The sequence below is a fragment of the Sesamum indicum genome, linkage group LG9 (assembly GCF_026168435.1).
Source record: "Sesamum indicum cultivar Baizhima isolate 11 linkage group LG9, ASM2616843v1, whole genome shotgun sequence".
NCBI lineage: Eukaryota > Viridiplantae > Streptophyta > Magnoliopsida > Lamiales > Pedaliaceae > Sesamum > Sesamum indicum.
The window spans coordinates 23,097,305-23,112,509 of record NC_142665.1 but is presented as its reverse complement, the minus strand read 5'-3'; the positions used below and the strand labels follow the sequence as shown (position 1 = coordinate 23,112,509).

At 35.1% G+C, this 15,205-nt stretch overlaps 5 protein-coding genes across 5 annotated transcripts; all 5 read left to right on the top strand.

The window, feature by feature from the left end:
* Positions 1-361: 361 nt before the first annotated feature.
* Positions 362-2,221, top strand: LOC105177700 (putative B3 domain-containing protein At5g66980). The gene is made up of 4 exons (XM_011100936.3): positions 362-674; positions 776-1,106; positions 1,209-1,333; positions 1,750-2,221. Exons 1-4 carry the CDS (start codon positions 606-608, stop codon positions 2,020-2,022), a joined length of 798 nt encoding a protein of 265 aa, XP_011099238.1. The 5' UTR covers positions 362-605; the 3' UTR covers positions 2,023-2,221.
* A 1,548-nt stretch (positions 2,222-3,769) lies between these two features.
* On the top strand, positions 3,770-5,377 carry LOC105177759 (B3 domain-containing protein REM9). Its single transcript, XM_088884757.1, has 4 exons — positions 3,770-4,167; positions 4,261-4,588; positions 4,691-4,815; positions 4,895-5,377. Exons 1-4 carry the CDS (start codon positions 3,925-3,927, stop codon positions 5,135-5,137), a joined length of 939 nt encoding a protein of 312 aa, XP_088740883.1. The 5' UTR covers positions 3,770-3,924; the 3' UTR covers positions 5,138-5,377.
* Positions 5,378-6,974: 1,597 nt separating this feature from the next.
* Positions 6,975-10,176, top strand: LOC105177702 (B3 domain-containing protein REM14). Its single transcript, XM_088885037.1, has 8 exons — positions 6,975-7,183; positions 7,278-7,587; positions 7,710-7,825; positions 7,977-8,212; positions 8,979-9,084; positions 9,169-9,430; positions 9,544-9,698; positions 9,806-10,176. The coding sequence occupies exons 1-8, from the start codon at positions 7,115-7,117 to the stop codon at positions 10,079-10,081; spliced, it is 1,530 nt and encodes a 509-aa protein (XP_088741163.1). The 5' UTR covers positions 6,975-7,114; the 3' UTR covers positions 10,082-10,176.
* Positions 10,177-11,411: 1,235 nt separating this feature from the next.
* LOC105177703 (B3 domain-containing protein At5g18000) lies at positions 11,412-12,860 on the top strand. Its single transcript, XM_011100938.3, has 4 exons — positions 11,412-11,749; positions 11,831-12,164; positions 12,267-12,397; positions 12,497-12,860. Exons 1-4 carry the CDS (start codon positions 11,678-11,680, stop codon positions 12,749-12,751), a joined length of 792 nt encoding a protein of 263 aa, XP_011099240.1. The 5' UTR covers positions 11,412-11,677; the 3' UTR covers positions 12,752-12,860.
* Positions 12,861-13,829: 969 nt separating this feature from the next.
* LOC105177704 (B3 domain-containing protein REM9) lies at positions 13,830-15,145 on the top strand. The gene is made up of 4 exons (XM_011100939.3): positions 13,830-14,045; positions 14,140-14,440; positions 14,529-14,641; positions 14,720-15,145. Exons 1-4 carry the CDS (start codon positions 13,992-13,994, stop codon positions 15,029-15,031), a joined length of 780 nt encoding a protein of 259 aa, XP_011099241.1. The 5' UTR covers positions 13,830-13,991; the 3' UTR covers positions 15,032-15,145.
* Positions 15,146-15,205: the final 60 nt, after the last annotated feature.

Here is a 15,205-nt window from a genome sequence, read left to right as displayed (position 1 = left end):
CACAATTAAAAGTAGTATTTGAAAAAGTAATTAATGTTTACAATTTGTTAATAAAAGTTAATAGGAAAATTGCTTATAATTTTTTACATAAATCAACCTATTTTAAATAATTTAAAAGTAAAAATCATAAAATAAAAAACTCTTTTTAATTTATTTAATAGTCATAAATAAATACTTATTTAAACATTTGCAAACACTTGTAAGATGATAATTTCTCACACAACTTAATGAATAAGACCTAAAATAAATTTCATACACATATAACATATTAAATAAAACAAAAAAGTGAATATTATGTAAAACAAAATATTCAAATTTCAAACTGATAATTATGTACTGACGCATTACATTGGCAGAGCCGCTACCTTTCGACTGTGTAACTTGGGATTTCGTGAAGAAAAGAATGCATCGATCCAACTCGTGACGAGAAGATATCCAGTACCCACCCTACCCGATTTGTGCAGCAAAAGATTCACTCAGAAGCTGCGACGAAGCACTTGATTCGCCTGTCAAGTTTTCAGAAGAAGATAGCCAGCGAGTGTTGTATTTGAATCTTCATTACGTTGCACCGACTCTTTGCTTCCATACAAGAGAAATTAAAAACAATGAGCGTGAAGCCGAACCAGAGACCTTCGTTCTTCAAGATCCTGATCACGGATTTCACTCGCCGACTTGTAAGACATTACTGTATTCATCATGCCCGGTTTTCAGATTGTTTGAATGCACCAAGAAATTGAGTTTATTATTTATGCGGTTTGTTTATCTTTCTATGCAGCGACTGCCCCTTGTTTTCTCGGAGAGATATGGGTCGGCTTTGCGCGGAAGCGTCAGGTTGAGAACCAGTTCCGGGAAGATTTGGTTCGTGAAGTTGGAGCAGAAGGATGAGAAGGAGCGATATTGTTTCACTGGGGGCTGGAATAAATTTGCTGAAGATGTAGGTCTGGAAATGGGGGAATTTCTGGTGTTTCGGTTTGTTGGCGGGTCCATGTTTGATGTTTCGGTGTATGGAGTCCATGGCTGTGAGAGAGAAATTCCAGGCGCTGGATTCCAGGTCGAGGACTCTGATCTTGATGAACAAATTGAGTTGAGCAAAGACGATGTCCCAAGTTAGTTTTCTACCATTTTCCCTTCTGCTTCTTAAGCCCATTGCCAAGTGAAAATATGCTTCTCCAAATGTTTGAGTGTTTTTTTCCATTTCATCTATACAGATGTGATCAAGAAGAAACGATCAAGAGCCGGGAATACTCGCACATCTGAATCCGATCGCCCCCTGGAAGAGACAACCCCACTCTACTTGGAAATTCGTCTAAAGCCGCATCACAAATCAAGAGTGGTGAAGTTCTCAGCCCTTCCCTTGATTAACATTTGAATCTTGTTGAGAAATTACCCCACATCAATTATTGGGAATGATCGCTAATCACAAGAATAAAGAACACAAGTATTTAAGTACGTTACCTTACTCGAGAGCGGTGAGCGATTGTTTTCTTATTATCTCTGAAAACAATCTCAATTAGATTATAAATACATTATATATATATATAACTCTTGCTACATTTACAAAATGACCTTGTATTGCACCGCGCTACGCTCGCTTGCTCATTCCGCCCAGTCCAGCATAATACTTTATTTGGTATACGAGCTATACCTAACAAATCCGATAAAAGCTTCAGCTTGGCTTTAGCTCAAATTATACATCTCATCCTACACCTCTAAATCTTACACTTAAGTTTCATTTTTGTGACAATTTAGTCTCTTCCCAAGAGATTCTGTATGGCGGCCGATCTGCCTGGCAAGCAAACTGTGGAACTTGAGTACCTGCCCAAGCACCGTTGTCAGGTGATCATGCTCGATCGTAGGCATCGCTCCAGGACTGAAATGGCATTTGGCTGGTCTGAATTTCGGAAGTCAAATGGATTAGTCTATGGTAAAACCTACTCGTTCGAGTTCAAGCCGAGCAGGAACATCATTGAAGTTCAGGAGCTGAAAACATTAAACTACCGCCCCGAGAACTCTCATTCATGATCACAGACAGAATCATAGTCAAAAGAAAGTAAAACAGGTAATACGTATGTTGGCAAATCCAGGATCTGTCTGGCACTATGTTCAGCTGCAGTATTACGTTTTGTTGTCTAGGCCAAGTGATGGCAATTATGGACCAATGCAAAAAATGTAAAAGTGTTTTGTGGTTACTATGTTAATCAAAACATTATTCGTTAGCACATTTCAGTGCCGATGATGTGTTGGCTCCTATTTGAATGTTGACCCTGTTAGTGCAGAATGACTTTAGTTTGATGATGTAGTTAACAGGTAGCTTCAGATAGAGAGTCTAGATGTATTTATGTGTAGATCTAAAACAATCATATCTTTTTCATAATTGCAAAGGGAATATTAAAATATATACTAATACACTATTAACTTTTGTCGAATTTGTGAAAATTTGAAATAGTCGACGTTACACTAGGTCCTAGGCCCTTGCAAGAAACACTTCGCTATATTTGTTTTCATTTTCAAATTATTTTCGAGATAAATCAAAACATACTCAATATTTGTCATCATTTAGGTGTTTTTAACTATTTTAGCATAAACACATACATATATACATACTTATTTTTGTCTATCAAAACACAACATTAAACATATAATACTTATTTTAAATTATCTCAAAAAACAAATCCAAACATACATATTATTTCTAATACACATTTATTTATCTTTGTTTTTCTCTCTCTATCTCCACGAAACACTCAGAAAATGAATCCAAACATTATGCTTCATTCGCTAAAAAAACTAATGTATGTGTGTATGTGCGCATGTTCGTATTGTATAATTAATAAAATCTAAAACTCTTGTATCATCGAATTACATTGTATCATCATAGTAAGAAGTGAACTCTTGTATGTATAAATTTTTTTAACTGTGACGACACAAGAACAGTTAACATTGAATCATAACAAGAACTAAAGTCTTGTAATCCAATGTTAATTATTTGCATCTTCCTATAATTATTTCGTACTGTATGTATATTTTTGTTTATTCAATAAGATTTTTTCTATTAACTTAATTTATAAAACTTAAACACATGTATTTATTTATAATAAAATGGGTAAAATACACTTTGTTCCTTTAAACTGTTCTTGATGTAATATTTACCCTTTTAAACTAACAAATGCAACACTTACCCCCTTAAATTAAATTTTTTAAACAATATTGCTCTGATATATTTATATATATTTAGTTTAAAGAGATTTGTATACATACCGGCAGAAATTGACCAATGAGATCCCAAATTAAAAAGAGCATGTGTGAGTACATCATTTTTTTCGGCAATATTTGCAAAATTCGAAAACTGAAGGATCAAAATTATAAAAAATTAAAATGTCAAAATACAAAAAATAGAGAAGAAAATTTTATGTAAACCTATGTAATTACATGTCTGAAATGAGGGGCGAAATTGTAATAATAGCAATAAGACTGAAATTAAAATTATAAGAAATAAATATAATTTATTAAAAAAAAATCGCGGACATAAATGAAGTCGCATCGCGGGCCCTGTTTTGCGGTTTCTTTTAAAAACTAAATTTTTTTTTTTGGTGAAGTCATGGACATATTAATATTATATATATTATTTTAAATATATTTTTATTATTAAATTTTTTAATAATAAAAAAAATAATTAAACCCATTTAATGGCCCATATAAAACCTCGTAAGAAGTTTGAAATGCCCCTAATTTTGCATTCAGAATTACAATAATAACTTCAACTACCACTCTCATTGATTTTATTTTGTCCTCCAACACAAGTAGCCAAATTACGTACACAGGCACGCGCAGTACTTCTTCAGCTTTTATGTGAAACAAAGAGTGGGTGCCTTCTACTGAGAAGACTTGGGATTTCACAACGAGAAGAAAGCATAAACCCAGCTGATGGTGACGGGAACGATTCGAATCCCCAGCATTGCCAAATTTGTGCAACAAAACTTTGACTCATCAGAAGCTTTGGCAAAGCACTTGACGCCTGTCAAGTTTACAGAAAGAGATAGTCTGTATTTGACACCGGCAATTCTTTGTTTCCGTACAAGACCACAAAAAAAAAAAAAAATGAGCCTGAAACCAAATCAGAGGCCTTCGTTCTTCAAGATCCTGATCGTGGATTTCACTCGCCGACTTGTAAGACATTAGAGTACTCAAACATGGATTTTTTGACTGTTTGAATGCACCAAGAAATTGAGTTTCATTTATTCGGTTTGTTTATCTATGCAGCGTGTGCCCCCTGTTTTCTCGCAGAGATATGGGTCGGCTTTGGGTGGAAGCGTCAGGTTGAGAAACAGTTCCGGGAAGATTTGGTTCGTGAAGTTGGAGCAGATGGATGAGGACGAGCGATATTGTTTCACTCAGGGCTGGAATAAATTTGCTGAAGAAGTTGGCCTGGAAGTGGGGGAATTTCTGGTGTTTCGGTTTGTTGGCGAGTCCATGTTTGATGTTTCGGTGTACGGAGTCCATGGCTGCGACAGGGAAATTCCAGGCGCCGGATTCCAGGTCGAGGACTTTGATCCTGATGAACAAGTTGAGTTGAGAGAAGATGTCCCAAGTTAGTTTTCTACCAATTTCCCTTCAGCTTCGTAAGCCTAATTGTGAAGTGAAAATATGCTTCGTTTAAATGTTGAGTCTTTCCCATTCCATATATATACAGATGTGATCAAGAAGAAACAATCAAGAGCCGGAAATGCTCGCACATCTGAATCCGATCACTCCCAAGAAGAGAAAAGCCCACTTTACTTTGAAATTCTTCTGAAGTTTCATCACAGATCAAGAGTGGTAAAGTTCTCAGCCATCCATTCCTAAACAAAATAACCCTCTAATCATACACTTAAATTTCATGTCTGTTGCAATGTAGTCTCCTCCCAAGAAATTCTGGATGGCGGCCGGTCTGTCTGTCCGGCGAACTGTGGGTGTTGTGTACCTGCCCAAGCACCATTATCAGATTGTGAAGCTCGATCATAGGCCAAAGTACAGGATTGACATAACCTCTGGCTGGTCTGAATTCCGGAAGGCAAATGGATTAGTCTTTGGTAAAACCTACTCGTTTGAGTTCAAGCCAAGCAGGAATGTCATTGAGGTTCAGGAGCTGAAAACATAAAACTACCGCTCCTAGAACTCTGATTCACGATTACAGAAAGATTGATAATCACAAGAAAGTAAAATAGGTAATACAAATGTTGGCAAATCCAGGATCTCTCTAGCGTTCTCTATGTCTAAGTTCAGGTTCAATATCACATTTTGTTGTCTAGGCCAAGAGCTGTCAATTATGGACCAATACAAATAATTATGCATCTTGTGCAATTTGTGGTTACTATCTTAATTAAAACATAATTGTGTATATATTTATTTTAATTGATCTTGCTTCAAGGGGTTGGTAATAAATAGTCTTAATTTGTTGTAACTGACCTTGTTTAAAAAATGAAAAGCGTGTATATTGAATAGCGTTAATTTTTCAAGAATGAAAAATATGGAACATTTTCCAATTTCCTAGACTCTTGACATTTGTCGGCCATTTATTTGATGATAAAATATGTATTAAACTATCAATTAAATTAACTATTTGTACGTGGAATTAATTTAATTAGTTATAAAATATAAAAAAGTATTATAATTGATAATTAATATATTATAGGACACTTATCATTATTTAATTGGGTGAAAAATTAATTTGCCTACAATCATTATTAAGTGATTTCATAGTTGGTTTAATTATACTAGTTTTATATTAGTAAGTCTGAACAAGAAGTTTTTAATAGAACTTTCATGTATATTAAAAAGATCAGAGGTAAAACTAAAAATAAACTATATCATATTAAAGTCCAAAGGCCACAAAACATAATCTTTCATAATACAGCTTCGCACTTTAGACAAATATTGTGAAACATGTTACTGCTACTGGAAACCAGTCCTCACGACTCCGACGTGATTTGATTTGGTAAGTACACAAGTCAGCAAAGCTGATAGGTAGTGGGGAAAAGTACTGAAACAGCTCTTTCAGGCTTTTATTGTGTGTCTCTGTTTCTGCCAAATAATCAGTGTACTTGGAACTAGCTTATGACTATCTAATGGAAACCATAAGTTTATTGTTAATTTCAAATAAAATTAATAGTTGTATTTTTTTATTAATTTAATATTGTTATCGATATCATATTTATATTATTAATTTATAAAATTAACTATTGAAAAAGACCATATATGTCCATAAATATATAATTGAGACGACAATAATAAAAAAACTACTCCTAACAACAAATCATATAAATAAATATATTTTGAGTTTTATCAACATTTCAAAAATTAAAAAAAGCTAATAATAAAAAGGGTTAACTATTTAATATCGCTGATGTTTGTCAAACAAATAAGTCTATTCATTAATCAAATTAACCGAATTTATTGATATTAAAAAAATTAGATAAAAATTTTATATTTATTTCGATTAACTTATTACTGATTTATTATATGTGAAATATTTTTTTATGATCAAATAACATCTATACATATTCATATGTTAATACACATGAAAATATATACTTTTATCATTATAAGGGTTATTTATAAAAAAAAAATTATTTGATTTGCACTAAATTAGTAATAAATTAATTAACAAAAATATCAATTTTTATTTATTTATTTATTTATATCAATTAATTCAATAAATTTTAACTAATAAAAAATTTATTTATCATAGAGGAAGATAGATCAAAATATTAAACATAATTTTTTAAATTATAAAAAATTTAGGTGTAATTGAGATGAGGCGAGTGTAATTAAATGAAACCACACAAACTTTAAAAGCTATGAACTGTCCTCTGACAGGGCCACCCACTAAAGGTTGTCTGAGTCAGATCTCATCCTCCGGACAAAAAATGTTAACTTAAATAAAAAATATATATATTAAATTTCAGGGATACGATAAAATAAGAAAAAATGAAAGTAATTTCAGCCTTCCCATAAATTTTCCCTGTAGCTAAAGGGCACTTAAGTCGCACATTTTCCACCTACCTTCTCATCATCAAACAGCAAAATTGAACACCATCTTTGTCCCTCAAAGCCCATCAAATCCCATTTCATCACCATGGGGAGGAAGCCAAAAGCAAAGCCTTCATTCTTCAAAGTTCTCATCAAAGACTTCGCTCAAAAACTCGTAAGTCAGAACATTATTGTATGATCCATCATGGAATTTATTTCTGAAATTTCATGTTTGTTTGACAATGTATATAAATGATTGTTTGTTGCAGAACCTGCCGCCTGTTTTTGTGCAGAAATACGGCCGAATGCTGCCTGGAACAGCTGAGCTCAGAACCAGTTTCGGAGAAACCTGGAGTGTGAAGCTTGAGATAGAAGACGAGAAATACTGCTTTACGGGGGGCTGGAGTAAATTTGTAAAAGATGCGGAACTGGAAGTGGGGGAATTTCTGGTTTTCTGGTTTAACATTGGTAAATCCACCTTTGATGTTTCAGTATACGGAATCAATGGCTGCGAAAAAGAAATTTCAAGCAGGAATAATACCTTGACAGAGGACTCGGATGCTGAACTACGCAATGACGGTAAATCCCTTAGTTTTATTACTGAAATCGCGAATTCTCGACTCCAGAAATTCTTAGCAATGAGTGAAGAAAACTTGTTTGCATCTAACTCCATTATGTTCTTGTAACTTTGATGAAAACAGATGCTAATAAGAAACAACCAAGAACTGGCGTTTGCCAGACTGAAGCTGGAGGGAGTGGCATCACGACGAACCCAAGATTCGAAGTAGTTCTGACTCAAAGCCGGAAATTAAGACCAGTAAATAAATTCCTAACTATTGTCCTGTCCTATATATTCACGACTCTTACTCTCCTCCAGTTCTTTTTCGGCATATGTTTGTCCTCTATTTCAAAGCATCCGTGTCTTTGTAAGTAGTTGAGGGATCTCATACATGCTTTTCCAACTTCAGTCGCTCCGTAAGGGATTCGCCGAGGCCGCTTGTTTAATTGGGAAAAAAGCTGTGGTGCTGGAGTACCCGCCCAAGGATCGATATTGGCCGGTCCTCCTGGATAGCAAGTCGCTGCGCCATTTTAGGCTTGACTTTGCTGCGGGCTGGCTGGAATTCCGTAGAGAAAATGATTTACGGCTGGGAAAGACCTACTCATTTGAGTTTAATCCTACCAAGAATGTGATTCAAGTTAGGGAGTTGAAATAGAAGAGGACTTGCTAGTACTCTGTTGTTAGTATGAATTTATGTTTGAATTGATGCTTTCCCAATGTACGTGCATTGTCCCTATGTATGTATGTAAAGCATGCACTTAAGCGAAGTCGTTGTATCATCTACCAACCTTGTATGGAATCAACAATTGTCTGTCAATAATAATATGGTTAGACCATTAATAATATGATGATCATTAAAATCTATTATTCCAAAAAAGAAAGAAAAAAGAAATTGTACAACATCAATTGTTTCTTATGTTCTGAAACTAAATCAGACATAAACGTCCGGCGTATGACTTGCAGAAATCTTACCCACTCTGCGACACGTTGATTCAATTTTCAACTGTATAATAGATATCAAACATGGCGTGCATTGATTATATTTAGGTTCATTATTATGGTTATGGTCCGGTTTACTTGTCAAGAGGTCGTTCATTCTTTTCAGGGTCACAAGTCACGAGCCTATTCTTCAGTCAGGAACTAAAAAGGACAGGATGCAGAGTAATAAAGTTACTAGTGTTGAGCAAGAATAGTGTTGCAGAATCCCTGGTGGATCCCCACTAGGGATCCTGTTGGATTTCTGCATCAGTAGTGAAATTCGTCAATTAGTGCATTGATGAGAGAATCTATTCCCCACGGATATGAATCTTATTGGTCTTGCCAACGGTGCCTCCTGGATTAGCGAGAAAGAAGTTCTGTCAATCCAGGAAACATAGCCTGATTTATAAAATGTGGTCATAGGCTAGTTCAGCGGCCAGATTCGCGTTGTTTTCCTGGGAAATTCCATGGGGAAGAACTCAGAAACCAGGGCTTCTTTCTACAAGTTCTTGAACAACGATGACTTCAATTCTAGGCTCGTAAGTTCTTGATAATGGAATGATCTTTTTCTTTGTATGTTTTTAGATACTAAAGCTAATTCGATGTTGATAATACTTGTGCAGCGAATTCCGCCTGATTTTATGAGAAATTATGGAGAGATTTTGCCTCGGAAGACCACACTGAGAACTGATGAACCTGGAAAATCATGGAGGGTTAGAATAGAACAACTGGGGCAACGCCACTTCTTCACCCAAGGATGGGCCGAATTCGCTAAAGATGTTGATCTGAAATTTCGGGAATTTGTGCTGTTCAAATTGGTTGATGGGTCGGCATTCCATGTCTCAGTATATGAAGTAAATGGCTGCAAGAAGGAGTCATACCCTGGTTTGTTCTTTTACTTTTTCTTCTCCTTGTTTCCAATATTTTCCAAATTCATTCCCAAGAACATTTGAATTTGTGCCATGCTCCATCGAAAATTGATAATTTGACTTCCACAGGAACACGTGATCGTAATGAAGGCCCCGGAAATTCTCAGCTGAAGGTGAAAATCGAGAATGAAGAGCATTTCCCTGATCAAGAAAACGGTTCCTGCGCAGTCAGGAGCTGGAAGTTTTCCAAGGAATTGAGAGTATCCCACTTCAAAGACAGACTGGTGCTGATATTCTGTGATAAACCCCTCTTCAAATTAATTTTCATCGATCCATAACCATTGCTTAATTAGCAACTCATTCTGTTCTTTTCTTAATTCAACTATGGCAGTCGATCCCGAAACATTTCGCCGTAGGCACTGGAATAGCAACGAATAGGAAAATAACACTGGTGGATGAGCAAGGGAGGGAGTGGCCAGTGAAAGTAACAGACAGGAATCTTGGCGTGTTTGCTATGACTGCTGGATGGAGAAACTTTCTGATAGGCAACCAGGTGCCGGTCGGAAGCACGATCTCGTTCGAGTTCATCACGGGATCTGACAATATGATCCAAGTCCGAGTCCTGAAAAACGAAGCGAGAGAAGTGCAAATCCTATCATGCAACTGAACTCATATGTAGATGTTAGGAAGTGTTTTTTTTTCTTTTAATCTAAATATAAATCTACTTTTTGACTCGGAATATAATAGGTTTTCAATTTGAGATGTTTTTTTGTTTTTTTTTTGTGCTGAAGAAATTATATCAACTTCTTAAAAATTAATTCTTCAAGAACTTTCTTAATTAAAAAAGTGTTTTTCATAATTTCTCTTGTTTGGGATTAATGAAATTTATTTAATAATTAATTTTAAATTGTAATTGTACTGTATAATCACTAATAAGAGAATGATTTATTGAATATTAAGATACTATAACTACTTGTCATAAGTATATTTATTAATTTTAAAATATTCTTAATTAAGATTAGAACTTAATGAGGTTGTTGCAAGTCACGTAACAATGCAAATTTTATCATTATGTTTGGATTTGTGTTTTGGAGATAGAGAGAGAAATATAGAGATAAGTGAGTGTGTGTTGAAAATAGATGATATGTTTGGATTTGTATTTTGGAAAAATTTAAAATATTTTAAAATAAATGGTATAGGTTTGATGTTGGAATTTGGGAGACAAAAATTATTGTTCATTGTCAAATCATATATTTTTATATATAAATATGTATATATATAAATATTTTATGTTTAATGTTGTACTTTTGGGAAACAAAAATTATTATTTATTGTCAAATCATATTTATTTTATATTATGTATATATAAAAATATATATATTATATATAGAAAGTTGAAAAACAGAAAAACACATACATAAAGTGTAAAGACACAAAAATAACAAATATTGAATTTGTTTTATCTTGTATCGAGAAATGCAAAAACACAAAAACAAAGAAAGGCTATGCATCACATGAATTCGAGGTTCTGCAATAATCGAAATGTGTCCCAACCTCTGAGCTAGCAAGAAATGCACGGTACAAAGTCACATGCTCTGTAGTAAAGGCTGCAAAAGAGGACATGTTCAGTCTTCATATCAAATCAAATGCGATGTTTCCATTGTGAAGATTAAAATTGTCATAATTTAATTATTAAAAAAATTAATTTGTGTATGATCAAAAAATATCACTCCTTAATTTACAGAATTAAATTTATGTTTTTCCTCTTAAAATAAACACACTTTTCAATAATTGTTTCTGGAAAAGTCAGTTTACATTAATAAAATATGTTTTGCAAAAGAATCAATAATTTTTACTTCCTCAGGATACTGTATGCGCATTTTGAAAAGACCTGTAAATCTCACTCTGTAAAAACGAAAAGTTTTAGAAATGTGATTAACATTCCAGATATCTATATAATTTTCCCGACCAAATATTCAATATCTTTTAAATAGACTTTCACTTAAAATCCCATTAAAAATGTTTAATGAAACGAAATTCATAGTTCGTGCAAGTAATTGATGGTGTGCTGTCAATTGAGAAATTACTTTGGAAGAAGTACACGCAAAAGATTTGGTAATTACTTGTAAGATGATTTATTGAATTTGAGTGCTATCAATTCAGAATTTTCACTGTAGCCGCAGCTTCGCATTCCCAGACCCAGGGAGTACTTATACCAGGAGGTGGGTCGGGAATAGAACTCAACGATCATCGACGGAAAATCATGGGCAGAAAGCCTAATTGTATGCCTTCATTTTTCAAAATCTTTATCACCGACGATTTCACTCGCCAACTCGTAAGTCGTTGCTTACAATTACCGCTTTAACAATTCATTCCCATGAATGATTATATATGAATTTTGTGTTGTACTGTGTAGAGAGTGCCGCCGGTTTTCGTACAGAAACACGGAGGATGCTTGACTGCTGAAAATGTGAAGCTCAGGATTAGTTCCGGAGAAACTTGGGACGTGAAACTTGAGCGGATGAACAACGAGCAGTATTACTTCACGATGGGCTGGACGGAATTCGTCCAAGACATAAAGTTGGAAAAGTTGGAATTTCTGGTTTTCAGGCTTATTGGCAAGTCGACGTTTGATGTTTATGTATATGGGATCCTTGGCTGCGAAAGGCAATCTTTCGGCCGGACTTGCCGGGTTGAGGATTCTGGTGAATTCAGCAGTGGTTACAAATGCATGAACCGCCAACCCAGCGGTTAGCTTTAATTTGTTGCTTTGAGCTTATGATTATTCTGCTTTTTTCCATTAGAAAAACCTGTAAATGGTGTGTTGTTTGGCCATTGTTGCATGAGAACAGGTCGAAAGAATAAACGATCAAGAACACGCATTATGGAGAATGAAGGCGCAGGGACCGACGATGAGAGTAAATCCAATAACTCGAATCCATATTTTGAAATAGTTCTGAAACGCCATCAACTATCAAGAGTGGTAAATTCTCTCAACCATGTCTGAGGTGTATGCAGCGATTAGCAAGTTGGTCTGAAATGTTTATTTTCATCTGTTTTCCGTTGTTGAACGCTTCTTCAGTGTATTAGGAAGCATTTCGCGGAAGCAGCAGGTTTAATAGGGAAAAAGAAAGTGGCTGTGGAGTATCCAGGGGGACAGCGTTGGAATGTTGTTCTGGATTCAAGGTCCACCCTGTCCAATTTCAAGCTCGACTTGGCTGTGGGTTGGTCCGATTTCCGGAAAGCAAATAAGCTGCGATTTGGGAGAACCTATTCGTTTGAATTCATTCCAAGTAGAAATGTGATTGAGGTTAAGCAGATCAAAAGAGGGAAATAGCTAATTCTAGCATTAACTCTGGGGAAGATGAATATTGTTTACAATATGTATATATCGTTTGTGAGCTGTGTAATTCAGCATTATGTCAATTGTGTTTATGTTCCTGTAATTTTGAACTAGCACCAACTTTTTAATTATTCGAAAAAATATGCAAGCCATCCTTATGTTAGTATATGCAACATTTTTTTATGAATTTTTTTTCGTAAACTACGTCACTTTGTTTTTATTTTTTTAAATGAAAAAATTTACATCTTTTTATTTGGTAAATTAATCTATTGAAAAAATATGTTAAGATAAATTGGTATTTTTCTATTTTTGAGTTGGAGTAAATTGCATGGCTTGTTACAATATTGTCGTCTTGAGATAACAAACATTTTTGTACTTTTTGTCTATGGAACTCTCTTTTGTTCTTGAAGAACTAAATATTTTTTCTCTGTTTTCCGACTAATAAAAAGCCAGAATCTTCCATGTTTTTCAACTAATAAAAAGGCAGAGCAAGGCCTAATTGAAAACAATTCAAATTATGATTGTATCATAACCCCCCACCCCACCCCGACCCAACCCAACCCAACCCGACCCAATCTGTGTATTGAATTATGATTGTATCATGAAGATCTTTATGCCCATGCCCCCCTCCCGAATATGTGCATAATGCTGTGTACCAGCAAAATTTTGGAATTGGACCAGCGTAGCGTATTTCCATGAATGGAAAGATGCTCTTTACTTCGTTTTCACTTTTCATAAGTTACATTATGATCATATATATATTGTTAAGATCGTAGAAACCCGTAAACTATCATAATTAATTGAGAGCTGATGAAAAGTTAAAGTTGAAAAAAATAAAATAAATTCTTGACAATTAGTTTAATTAATTGATAACACAAAGCAACCAAAAGAAATCAATTAATTAATAAAATATCAAACAGAGTAGAATGAAAAGAAAAAAAAATTAAGGACAGACAGACATACAAGCTGGAAACTTGTGTTGGGCCTTTTTCGTTTTCCCAGCCACCTTGATATTAACGACTGGGGCCTGTGTCCAAATTTCCACCAAATAGGCAAATATAAATCGACGTTTCAATGGTCTACCCTGTCGGTGAATTTGCAAAAATTTCAGGGAGCTAAAAAGGAAAAAGAAATATCCGGTGAAATTTACCAACTATTAGCTCAACTTTCCACATTCCTCATACTAATTTACTAGCAGGAACGAAGAAAAACAATGGTCAAGAACTAAGAAGAAATGATGACTTCTTTTTACAAGTTCTTGAGCGCTGATAACTTCACTTGTCAACTCGTAAGATAACTCCTTCTGTCTGATTTATGAACTGTTTTCTCTGTATCTGAAAGATGAATGCACATAACTAATTGTTGAATGAGTTCTGCTACAGCGATTGCCGCCTCAGTTTGTGAAGGATTATGGGGAGAACTTCTCTGGAAATGCCAAACTCCATACTGAATCTGGAGATTCATGGACTGTCAGAATCGAACAAATTGGGCAGCAGCATTTCTTCACCGATGGATGGACCAAATTCGCCCAAGATCTCGATCTGAAATTCCGGGAATTTCTGCTCTTCAAGTTTGACGGGAAGTCGACGTTTGAGGTCTCAGTGTATGGAATGAGTGGCTGCCAGAAGCAGTTACATTCTTGTCCCAGAACCCACGAACAAGCTGATTATGATAACCCTCGCGGTTCGATTTCAGTTCTTTCAACTCTCCATGCATTTTTCTTTTGCAACCTTTCACAGTAACCTCAGTTTTGAATGTCATGCATAAACAGCTGATGATCGTGTTCTAAGGACGAGGCACGATGAATTCGTTTCTGGTGAAACAGATGATCGACAAATTTGGAGTTTTATCAAGAAACTTACCAAAAACCACGAATCCAAACTGGTGATTGCGTCTTCTGTCCTAAAACATTATTATAGTGCTGTTTCTTCTTGTTTACATATTTATTCTTGATATTATCAGGAAATTCCCAGAGATTTCGTTCTGGGCAGTGGAATTGTGAGAAATAGGAAGCTGACACTGGTGAATGCAAAAGGGAAGAAGTGGCCAGTTCATGTATCAGCGAAGAGAGGCGGTAGGTTCGCTATGACTGGGGGATGGAACGAATTTCTGACAGGAAACAGGGTTGTGGTTGGAAGCACGATTTCTTTCGAACTAGTCAGCAGTTCAGACAATATAATCGAAGCCAAGGTGCTCAAAAAAGAAACTGACGGTGAATTATTCAGTTATGCGAAGAAGAAAAGGGGGAGGCCTCCAATACTCCGCAGTTCTTGATAGGAAAATGTTTTCTTTTGTTCGTTGTTTTCTTCTGGATCTGTATCTAAGCTGGTAGCTTGTGTTCTTGGTTTTGAACACCTGGACTCAGTAGTTAAATCTTTTTTTTAGTTACCCGAGCGTCAATCGGGAGGCATGAACTTAGCATCAGGTAAATCTTGAAATGCTGCAAGG